At 41.8% G+C, this 12,405-nt stretch overlaps 1 protein-coding gene across 2 annotated transcripts in view; it reads right to left on the bottom strand.

Moving 5' to 3' along the window:
- CENPT (centromere protein T) overlaps window positions 1–12,405 on the bottom strand; it is a 42,231-nt gene that overhangs the window by 4,552 nt on the left and 25,274 nt on the right. The window contains exons 5-11 of one of the 2 annotated variants that reach the window (XM_072117630.1): window positions 10,520–10,613; window positions 9,848–9,987; window positions 9,503–9,569; window positions 6,374–6,510; window positions 3,855–4,820; window positions 2,970–3,054; window positions 1,190–1,357 (exon numbers count right to left, since the gene is read on the bottom strand). In XM_072117630.1, the coding sequence (XP_071973731.1) occupies window positions 1,190–1,357; window positions 2,970–3,054; window positions 3,855–4,820; window positions 6,374–6,510; window positions 9,503–9,569; window positions 9,848–9,987; window positions 10,520–10,613 (1,657 nt within the window). Of the gene's footprint in view, window positions 1–1,189; window positions 1,358–2,969; window positions 3,055–3,854; window positions 4,821–6,373; window positions 6,511–9,502; window positions 9,573–9,847; window positions 9,988–10,519; window positions 10,614–12,405 lie in introns of both variants that reach the window. The other variant, XM_072117629.1, reaches the window with a different exon arrangement.

The following is a 12,405-nucleotide window of genomic DNA, read 5'->3' on the forward strand; positions in this document are numbered from 1 at the left end:
TTGTTGGTTTTAAGAAATCTATTTCCCCTCCTAGCCTCTGGATTTGTTAGCACATCCTTTGTAATTCTCCAAGTTCAGCCTGAAATACACATGGTGCTTTATCACTGCGGAGTCCTGCTGTATTTTCTGGCTAGTGTTTTGGATCACATGTTGAGTCACATTTTTGGGGGTTATTTCATTTCTTATTCCTTGTGGCTTAGAAACATTAGGGGTAAAAGTGATTTTTATGGGAAAATTGAATGAATATATTGTTAAATAAAATTACATTTCTGTAATTTTACTTCCATTTATTTTTCACCCTCATGAAACACTCATAGGGTTAAACTTCCCAAAGGCTGTTTTAAATATTTTGAGGGGTGAAGTTAAAAAATGGTGGCTTTGCCAGTGGTGATCAATGATGGGTCAACACCCGCTAGCACCGATAGCGGGTGTTTGCTGCAATATGCTTGCAGTGCTTCTCTCCTGTTCCTCCTTGCCCTCCTACGGCCCGCTCCACATCTCCCGGTGTCCTGGCCTGTCTCCTGAGTGTAGTGTCCAGAGGCTGGAAGCGCTGACAGACACAGCAAACCTTCTGGCCACAGCTCGCATTGCTGTGCCATCCTGGATGAGCTGTACTGCCTGAGCCACTTGTGTAGGTTGCTGAGGCATTGTATGGAGATCATAAAGGAACGTGGTGGCCAAACACAATACTCGGCCTCATTTTGTCTTGTTTTACGGACAATACATCAAAAGTTGAATTAGCCTGTAGTGTGTTTTCCCACTTTAATTTTGGGGGTAACCCCAAATCCAGGCCCTCCATTGGTTAATAAATTTGAATCACAAAAAATCATCAATGTACAGAACAAAGTATTCAATCAGAATATTTCATTCATTCAGATGTAGGATGTGTCATGAGTGTTCCCTTTATTTTTTGAGCGATATAGTTTCCTGATGGTAGATTTCTTTTAAAACACAGCGAAACCTGCCTCCAAAGGGCTTCCCGGGAATAAAGAATGTCTAAACTTGGTTGGGGAGGGGGGCTGTATAAAAAAAAACAGCACATACTCATCTCTTTACATCCATGGATTCTCCCATACCCGCCGCGCTCCGTTGTATGGAGAGGCTAGAGGTGATGTCAGGACCACAGTGGGACATCAGCGGCCTGTGTAAGTAGCCGTGGTACTTTCTGAATAAAACACATGCAGCTTACCATTTTTCTACATCTGCCAGGGCTTCCTTTGCAACTCGCACTTTAGCATGATGGTTGAATATCTGCTTTACTTGGCTGCTGGTAAACACAGATGCTGGTTTCTTAGGTTTGGGTTTTGTGCTTTTTGTCCTCTGGATCTTCTTATTTATAGCAAGTTTATCTGTGCTTCTAAAAAACATTACAAATAAATATGTCTCAAAGCAAAGAAAAGTTATTTCTCAAACTAGATCAGCCTTCACAGAACTACCAAAGAGTTGAGAATACAGTATGTACTGCAGAGTTTACACCAGGACACGAGCATTGATGCTTTCCAATAAACTGTTTGGCCTGTGCAGTAGAAAACAGGCATATGTAGAAAACCTTATAAAGCCAGATACCCCAGCATCACACACACAACCCAGGGCTATGGAGTCAGTAAGCCAAACTTCCTTTTTTCCTGGTCACTCTAGCGGTGCTGAGATAAATGCACCAATTGCTTCCAAGTACTTTATTTCTTCTGATCTGTAGCATAGAAGCTTCACTACTCAGCATGTAAAGTGCAGCCAAATTAATTCATCTCAGATAAAAGCCTGGAACATGGCTGCTCAACCCGCGGCCCAAGCCTCGAGTTGCGTCCAGTACTTGGTTATAGTCAGAGTCAAAATGATCGATTTCATAATTAACGTAATCGTTTATTGGCGCATGAGCCTGGACAGCAGTGAGTACGGCTGCTCCATATTCTTTCCTGCTGATCTGTGTTCAGACTCCCGATGCTGGTTGAATGCACCGGTGTCAGGATCCAGAGGAAGAGAGGACCCAGGAGTAGTGCTGTAAGTACTTGTGAGCTGTACTGTACTGCTCCCGGTTCCTATCCTTCTTCTGGCGCAGTTCTTCTCTGGGTACTGATGCCGGCACATACACCCAGTGGGGATAAAAAGAAGTGTGGTGTAGGGAAGAGAATAGGAGCCAGGAAAGGGTGGTTTCCAGTGGTGTTAGTCTTCTATGTTGGGGGTGTCTTCCAGTGTTATTAGCCTGCTATGGGGAAGGGGGGTCTCCAGTGTTGATAGTCTGCTATGGGGAGGGCATCTCCAGTATTATTATCTGCTCTGGGGTACCCACTATCAGGGTCTGCTCTGAATGCAGTATTTGGTTGCTTGGGTGGCATTTATAATTTCTGGGATGGCAATTTGCATTGTACTGTAGCTTTTGGTGCATCTAGGGTGCTGGTAACTGATGCGGCCCCTTTGAAGTTGAGCAGCATGACAATGCAGCACGTGGGCCAATAAATTGTGTTCCTCCATGGCCTAAATCATTCGATCAGGAATAGAACAGACATTTAAAGAAAATGTCATCATTTTAATAATTTGTTATATACAGTATTTGTGGAGTTCGAGTCGGGTCCCTTTTATCATGACTGTGACAAAAAAAAATGGTCACAAACTCCGTCCGATTCCACAGACCTGACGAACTAGACTCAGTGACCCTCAAGAATAGGAATCAGTTTCCCGCCGCAGTTTGCTGCAAACCTGTCAATCCACCCTTCACAAACCCTATTAAACCCTCCCTATAATCATTAAGAATATAAGTGCAAGGAAAACATCAGCAGGGAAGAATTCCATGACTGTTCCTCCATCATATACTTGATGATCCTACAACCCGTAGAGGGTAAAGTAGACCTAGAATGGTCTGCATTGAGTGCTTTATAAGTGGTTCATTAATCTTTCTCGTGAACCTCTGGGAAATGCTCTTTGAAAATCTAAAGATACTGGATAATACTGAAGTAGTGAATGAACACACTTACATAAAGCGAACAGATTTCATATAGGCGGGAGTCTCAGGCAATGGTGAAAGCATCAGCTGGTTGTTTTCTTTCTTCTTGGACATTCCTGAAAAAAAATACAAATAAAAGCCTGAAGTTAAATATTACAAAGGGGAGATTTATCAATTCTTCTATGCTACAATTCTAGAATAATTTCTGACACATTTATTGAGGCTTTTAGACCATTTTCAAGCAGTTTTCCGACTTGTCCAGAAAGGGGGGCGTAGCCAAGCAAAGTCTCTAAAAAATACTGACATAAACTAGACCAACTAATAACTGTTCTAAAATATGACTCATCGGTTCTTAAATTCTCCAGATAAAAAACCCAGCATGATTTATTTTGTGCAGAATAAGACTGTGGAGCCGTACTCTGCACTGGTCTATTCACTCATACTTTGTTAAATCTCTCCCTATAGTTTTATGCATGAACCAACAAATGGAGAAAGTGACTTACACTGTGCCCAAGCGGACTAGAGGTCAGCCCAGCATATAATGAGTACAGATGTGCATGTATATGGGGCCAAAATAGGGGTCTTCTGCAGGAAAAAGTTTAATATATCTACACAGAGCTGCAGAAAGAAAAACACTGGAGAAGCCAATCATTCATTGACATCCCCACTGTAATGGATATTTAATAGACAAGGATCCACTCCATTCATTGATGGGCATGGGACTAATTCCTGGCAAACCTGTGGAAGTTGCAGCCACATAGCAGCTGCTTCATTGGAGATATCGTATTCCATATCAGTCCATATAATCCAAGTACAGAATAAGAGTCATGCTCTCCATAATGTCCTATAGCCTCAATAGAGCTTACATCTTTACAATTTAGTACAGTAATATAAGGAGAACATAACCACATCTTACCAAAGTCTATGGCCCTTTGGGCAAGAACCAGATTTTCATCATCACTACTTTCATTTGTAGAGACAGAACTTCCCTCTGGTCTTGTCACAGATACTGCATGGCGAGATTCTTCTGCCTGCGAACCATTTGCGTTACTTAGCCGTGTCCGACGCAGGGTGTGAAAATAGTCACTAATGGCTGTTGACTTTCTACTGCTCTTATGAAGACTAGATTTATTTTGTTGTATGTTACTCAGAAAATGGACCTCACCAACTTCATCTTCTCCACGGTCATCATCTACTACTTCATCAGCAGCTCTATGTTCACCACCACTCTCATCTGCAGCCTCAACATTCCCATCAACTGCACCTCCATCTTCACCACTGTCATTTGCACCTCCATCTTCACCACTGTCATTTGCACCTCCATCTTCACCAATGTCATCTGCAGCTCCATCTTCACCAATGTCATCAGCAGCTCCATCTTCACCACTGTCATCTGCAGCTCCATCTTCACCACTGTCATCTGCAGCTCCATCACCACTACTGTCATCGGCAGCAACCTCTTCACCAATGTCATCGACAGCTGTATTTTCAATGTCATCAGGCTCTCTATATTTACTACTAGAATCTGCTTTCCCTTCACCATTTTCAAAACCAGCTTCTTCACGGATTTTATTAATTTCCACTTCATTGCTGCCATAACCAACTTCCATGTGGTCTCCTTCAATGTCTCTCCTTGTATTTTGTTTTGGACTCTTTGCTTTTTTAGTTTCTGCTTCAGTAAACTCATTGTTGGCTTCTTTTATTGCATCATAGGTTGAAACAAAGAGTTTACTGGTTCCCCTTTGTTTTCTGTCCGATTTAGATGCGTTTCCTTCCCTACGTAAAGACTGGGCATACAACTCTGTCTCCATTTCAGCCATTTCATTTGATAAACTATCCGATTTGCTCCCTTCAGCAGGTTCAATGAAGCATTCTTGAGATCCTAAAGGAACAGTAATGTTAGTAGGATATACAAAGAATACATATACAAATACAAGTGTTTCTGATATTAAATGGAATGGTCAGTATATATAGATGACCATCTCAAATTGTTGGGGTGTCTCATTTATTTCAATAGAAGCCATTTCTGCAGCTATTCCTACCAGGCTCTACACCATTGCATAAAGTAATAGAGCATTGTAATCTAATTTCTTAGATAGATAAGGAGAAGTTGTTAGAATTCATAGTGGCTTCTCTGCTTACAGAACTGAATTATCAGTGAAATATTATACGAGAGTGTAAGGAGTTAGGCTTCAACCCCTTGTCCTTATACGTCTGCTGTGTAGACTTCAAACAATCCCAAAGATCTGGTTAAAGTAAATCTATCATCACACTAAAGCCAGAAGGGCTTAGTGGGGTGTTACCAAGCTCCTCTGTGATGTAGCTTCATAGGCCGTTTACACTGTCTCACCCTTTCCCCTGCTGTAATCTCGCAGCAGCACAGGGATCTCCAGCACACAGTTTGAGGGGGAATTGCTCCTTGCACACCAAGTCTAACAGTCTGTGAAACTGGAGGGGTTATTGGAACGACTCATTAACATAATTTTAAAAGTTGATTTAAAAAGGAAGCAAGCAGGCCATGGATAACAAATATAAGAAGATTACCACAGTCACAGTGCCTGGACCTATAAGTAGGTGTCCCTGGTTTATCCATGCTGAATTTTGATGGATTTACTTTAAAGGGATTGTAAACTTTTACCGAGCACCAGCTCAGGGTGAGCTGGTGCCGTTGCTTACTTTCGTTAGTGTTATTAACCGCTGTATCGCGGTTTTAACACTTTTTAAGGTTTATAGCTGTAGCTGCTTCGGCGCTGGCGCGCGCGCCTACATAGGAAGTGCCGGAGACGCCAAGGCAGCGTCTCCGGCACCTCCCATATAGGCGCGCGCGCCAGCGCCGATGCAGCTACAGCTATAAACCTTAAAAAGTGTTAAAACCGCGATACAGCGGTTAATAACACTAACGAAAGTAAGCAACGGCACCAGCTCACCCTGAGCTGGTGCTCGGTATTTACAGCTTACGCCTACTATTTGAAATGGTAGGTTTCCTTTAAGGTCCTGAAAGGTAGGTTGTCATGCACAGTTAGAGATCACATGACCACTCGATCTCAGGCCATTTTATGTAAAAATATGGCTGCCGATGAGGTAATAGACATTTCTGGACAAGAGGATTTAGCTTATGCAAAAAAAGTTATGCAGAACGTGAAATAGATGAATATTGGAAAATTACCTTATAAACTGCTTCACATACGTTACAAAATACATTAAGTAAAGCTGCCACCTCAATAATTTGTGATCAGTTTATAATACGTGATTTGGTAAAATAAGTTACACCAGGTCCTACTTATAGGTTATTTTACAAGAAACCCATGAAAAAGATTCTTTATATGACTAAGAATAAACATGTGCATGTTCTATATAAAGGAGGGTGAGCTTTCAGAAACCTGTTCTCTGGTGGATCCATATTATATAATACCAACACTATCTACAGAAAACCACCTTTCAATTGCTGGTATTTGTCTTCTACTCCTTGCTCAAAGTCGCCCAATGACACTAGGCACATTTTGTTGGGTCTGCGCAATAAGCCTCTCTTGAAAGTTGATTCTGGAGCTGAAATATCCAACTTATTCTCTGACCTGAAATGAATAAAATATATAGGGATTAGTTTTTCTGATGATAGGATTCTCATTAGACTATGAGCTGAATTGCAGTACTCCAGCACAGTTGCTACACTATGGTTGCTCGTTCATTATAATATACGAGTATTGCAGGGTGTTATCACTGTCAGCCTATGCAGACAGAGACTATAAGGGCTTATCTGTGTGATGCCAATCCTTGCTATGAACTGTTCTCTTAATCTCTCTTGGATTTAAGGTTGGGGAAAAAAAAAAAAAAAACACGGTGGTGCTGATCCTGAAGGGGTTAAGGAAGTGTGATATGACAGGTACAAAACACATGCTCAGAAAGGAAAAATCACCAGATCCAGCTTTTGACAAAGGAAATCATGTGGCATCCAAAAGCAATATACAGGTCAGCGTGTTTCTAGCACAGTAACATGCTCTTACTCATGAATAACTCGTAATAGTGCTAGAAATGTGTTGACGCTGACCTGTTTACCTGTATATTGCTTTTGGATGCCACATGCTGCCTGATGCCCTGCTTCTCTAGGACCTGGAGTGCTGGGACTGGTACTATAATAATAATAGCGCTTTACTACTATAGACTGTATGCAAAACTGCTGGCAGACAGGGGAACCTGTGCTCATCTCCCATGTGCCAGACAGGACCCTGAAGGCTCTCTTTTCAGCGTAAGGGCAGCTGGGGGCTGCACTTCAGAGGAGGGCTCTAGGGGTTGGGGGGTGTTATAAATGTGACCAGGGGGAGTGGAGACCTTATACTACACAAATTCCCCACTTTCCCCCAGCCTCAGCTTAATTGGCCTAATTGGTCCAGGTTTTTAAGATCACTCCAGGAGTTGTAGCTTCAAAGGACCTCTGCAGCTGAATCGTCTCCATGCATTCCCCCCTCCCGCCCACTAATTTTCAAACAAACAAAGATCCATAAAAACTCAAACCAATAGGTTGAATAGGGACAGTTATGGAGTTATGGTCCATCTCATACCAAGGACCAATACATTTTTGGACTGTTATCTTCAGGAAATCACAGTGGTCCTATTTCCTGGGCTCTAGCACCCTTGGGTCCAGAGAAATCAATATCTCTGGATAGGACCATAGCAAATGGTTCAGGTTTGGTATCAATGTGATCCAGGAATTTACCTCGATCCAATCATAGCAGAACCATGACCCTACGACTTCCACTTGAGAAGCTATGGCTTTTCCAGGGCTCTGGTTGCAATACCAGGTAGTAGGGACCCATGACCCCTCCTGTTGGGTGGGCAGAGGTGTGACTGCAACTGATATAATCAGGCACCTCTAAAGCCGGCGGCACACGTGGCATTTTGAACCCGTTTTTGGGCCATTACTGTTTTTTCCAGTTATCAGTCAAAAACGGTCAAAAACGCATTCTTTTTTTCAAACGCATGTGTTTTATTAAGGCCTGCCTAAAAACGGCCCAAAACCGCATTCAACGTGTGCCGCCGGCCTAAGGCCGCATTGTCTTTTGTCTGGGAACCATTTTAACACCAAGAGCATTGAAGGATCTTAAGGTGTGGACTATCAGGTTCCATTAGGCCACACACAAGGTAACAAACTTACTGAACTGCGGTTACTTGTAGTTCTACCTTGTATGTTGTACTCTGTAACTGTATATATCTCTACTTTATATATCGTTTTGTCTAGTGTAGCCTTAAGGCAATTAAATATAAAATCTAATCTGTGTTGCTCTTTTATCTCGATCCACGAATCCCCGCTACCGGGTTGGTTCCTCACCCTATATGATCCTGTTACGGACTGGGCTTATATTAAAAGAGAACTGTGGCAGCTCAGGGTTGAAAAGATTCTGTCTCACCAAGGCTAGTGAGAGGGATCTTATAGCCATTCAGGGCTGTGATTTATTGTTGTGCCATTTCCAGAAGTTGTGTGGACAATTTTAACCCATTAAGGACGCAGGGTTTTTTCGCTTATTACTCGCTCTCCACCTTCAAAAATCCATAACTTTTTCATTTTTACGTGTACAGCCCTGTGTGAGGACTTATTTTAATTTCCCGTAATGTTATTTAAACATGCCGTGTACTGCGAAGCTGAAAAAAATTCCAAATGTGGAAACATTCCAATTGTGGGCTCAGTTTTTACGATTTTCACTCTTCGCTCCAAATAAAACGCCTACTTTATTCTTTTCAAAAATGAAAGTTTTCAAAAATTAAACGAATGTGTACAAAAAAGAAAAAATAACTTTTTCATACTTTGGCGCACGGAGCTGTGTGAGGTGTAACTTTTTGCGAAATGAGCCGACGTTTGCATTGCTACCATTTTGAGGTCTGTGCGACATTTTTTATTCCATTTTTTATGTGATGTAAAAAAGTGTAAAAGTCGCATTTTTTTTTTCTTTTTTTTTTTTTCACTAATTCTTAGACCATTTAGGGTACATTAACCCTAGATGGTCAGATCGTTCCCACCATATACTGCAATACTTCTGTATTGCAATTTGGCATTTTTTTGCAGCTCATTCATTACAATGAGCCACTGGCTCATTGTAACGAATCTGCAGAAGCCAGATAGCCTCAGGTCAAACGAAGAACCGAGGCTACCATGGCAACCGATCGCCGCCCCCTGATGACGTTCGGGGGCGCGGCGATTGTAATAAAGATGCCGTCTTTTAAATGCCGCCGGCGACTTTGCCGGCGGCAATCAAAGGGTTAATAGCCGCGATCGGTGCAAGCACCGACCAAAGTTATTAGCGGTGGGGGTTTGCTGCAATATGCAACGACCCCCACCTTTGTATGAAGAGGACTCAGCCCGTGGGTGAACATCCTTGGACATGTGAATAGCTGCACTGCACATAATGGTTTTGTTGGCTGTGCCTTGTTAACACCACTAACCTTATTTTCTTAGTGTGAAAGAGCCATCACAAGTCCCTCTACTGACAGCATGTATTTCTGGTTTTACAAAGAAGTTATTAATTTATAGCTTTCTATGTGTTCCTAAAGCTAATAGATAATGATGCATCATACCTCGAAATTGAGTAGGAGTCCACAAATACAGATGGAATATCAGATTTATCTTGTGACGTGTGGTAGTCTTCTGGGAGGGAAAAAAACACCATGTATAAAGAGATCAAAAAGCAAGTTACAAACATTTGTCTTTATAAGAGGACTATTGGAAGCAAAAAGTGGCTAAAATACTGCAGTCTCTTGCCAGGCCTTCTTGAAGGACAGATGGAAATTAACTAAATGTTTTAGAACTTTTTTTGCAAGCATTGGCATGCGTGCATGTTAGGAAAAAGACTAGTTTAAAAAAAAAAAAAAAGAACGATTTATGGTCAATGCAGAAGGAAGATATAAAAGGTGTGTTCATACCTCTGTTCTTAGGAAGTCTTTCATCAACTTCTCTCTCAAATTCAGAAACTCTCATTTTTCTCTTATTTCTGGACTTTTTGAACACAGTTTTGTGTTCTGGCTCTTGCAAATCTGGCAGACTTAGATTTATATTACCCAAACTACAAATGAAGAAGCAGAATCAAACATAAGGCTATCTGCACAAGTTGCGGAATGTCCTGCCAAAATTCTGCATGAAAATCCACAGCCATTACACACGGTTTTTATATGCATTGAAATGTGGATTTCAAGCGGATTTGACCAAGCTAAAGCCCATCTGCAAACATTGCAGAGTTTGGCGTGAAAAAAATGTAACGTACTGCTTTAGCATTAAAGCGATTGTTGTATGCATTTTTTTTCACATTGGAGTCTAAGAGAGAGTAATATTCGGCATCTACGTACAGTTTTCATGCATTCCCCCAGCCTAAAGGGGAAACCGCATGTGGAAAATCTGCTTAAAAAACACAACACTAAATAGACAGATATGCATAAAAAAGCACATAATATACACACAGATTTTCATGCAGATTTTCCACATGACAATGTGCAGATAGCCTAAGGGTGCCATGAGACATTAGCATTTTGAAACAAAGCTCAAAGGGAAAATGGAATTAAAAGAGGTAAGGTAATATATGTGTGTATAACATGACTAACCTGCTTAGCTTTGCTGTAGGAGTGTTCTCTGTTCTTCTGTCATCATCAATAGCAGACTTTGACCTCTGAGACACAATTATTGATACTTCATCCTCTGAGGACCGAAAAAGGATAAAGGAGTTATACATGCAAGCATTAACCATTTTGAGAAATGAAAAAATTATCACTTGAAATCACAGCTGCCTCCATGGACTTCTACTCCTTGCCACGCCTCCATGGAGTGCGTAATCTGTGTGCGCTATATAAATAAGGAATTATTATTATTATTATTATGGAGGCTGCTGTGATTACACGTGATCAGATACATACACAGGATAGAGGTTGCAAATGTAACAGGAACTTAGATTATGTCATCCTGGTCACATGACATGAAGTGTCCAATGATGTAACAGAGAACTTCAGCTCCACAGCAGAATATCATAGCCCGTCAATCAGGAACAAGAAGGGTGGGCACTGCAAGTAAAATTTACTATGCAAGACTTTGCATGACAGGTTCTCTAACTTATAAGATGTGGTCGTCAATGGCTATAATTATTATTCAGCAGATAAAAGTCACTAAGTTGCAAAGGGGCATTCCAAGTTATTTTGTGTTTTACTTTTACTCACCTAGGAAGTTTTGTAAATGGAATGCAGTTTTTTTCTGTTGTATTTTGTGACTATTTATGCGCATTGAGATTTTAAAACAGCGTTTTGTGCGATTTTTCCAAGCAGTGCTTGGAGTTCGCTGTGTACCAATTGCACAAATGTACTCCAGTCCCTACCAAGCATTGGAAAGACATTAGGATTGGATGCGCAAATCCAGGAATTGGATTCCTGAAAGGAGCTGCTGTCCTGCACCTGATGCACTGAGAAGCTAATTTGCATAAAGTTGAACATTTAGTTTTGTGTAAAAAGATACAAAACAAAAACAGGGAAGGTATGTCAGGAATGCTTATACAGTGCCTTATATGAGGCTGGTTTTACCTGCAATGGAGGTAGGAAATGATAACTTCAAGTAGCGACTTTAAACATTTGAGCCTTAACCCCTAGGTGCACCTGGACGTTATAGTACATCCCGGTGGCTAGATACTAAGCGCACCAGTACGCACTATAACGTCCTGCTTCTGGCACCGGCTCACGAACGAAGCCGGTACCAGAAGCAGCGATTGGAACCGGCTCCGATCGCGGGTCAAGCATGGACCCCCCACCATGTGCCAATCCCTCCCGCCGCAGCCCCGGGGTCCGGCGAGTGCCCCGAGGCTGCCGGCTCCTCTCCCCGCCGGGTTCCGCAGTGTATTGCAGTGTAAAGGCTTGAACAAGCGATCGGATGAATGCTTGTTCAAGCCGAAAGGTTGACCGCGGCGTGCAAGGGCGATTCTGCTATGGATTGGATCCCCGGTACCACTTACCGGGGGATCCAATCCTCTTCTCGGCAGCCCCGAAGTCTGCCTAGTGCTCCAGAGCTGCCCGATGTCCTTAGCAGTCAGATCCCTTCCGGGTCTGACTGTAAACTTTCTGAGCAGGCGCCTGCATGCTCAGACAGTTTACACTGCTCTACAATGAAAAAGTATTGTAGAGCAGTGTATTGGACTTGAACCAGCGATCAGAGCATCGCTGGTTCAAGTTCAAGTTTGTATAAGTAAAAAAAAAAAAAGTGAAAAACACTAAAGTTAACACATTAGAATAAATAAAAAATAAATACATTAAAATATAAGCCCCTAAAATGTCACTTTCCCATAAAAACACTTAATAAACTATAAAAAACACAAACACACAAAAAAACCACTACATATTTGGTATTGCCGCGTCCGTAACAATCTATATAATAAAATAGAATCGTTACTGGACCTGCACGGTAAACGGCAGGGGGGAAAAAAAACGCAAAAAAACTTTCCGAAAAAAGATAA

This window comes from Engystomops pustulosus, chromosome 7 (genome assembly GCF_040894005.1).
Source record: "Engystomops pustulosus chromosome 7, aEngPut4.maternal, whole genome shotgun sequence".
NCBI classification, from domain to species: domain Eukaryota; kingdom Metazoa; phylum Chordata; class Amphibia; order Anura; family Leptodactylidae; genus Engystomops; species Engystomops pustulosus.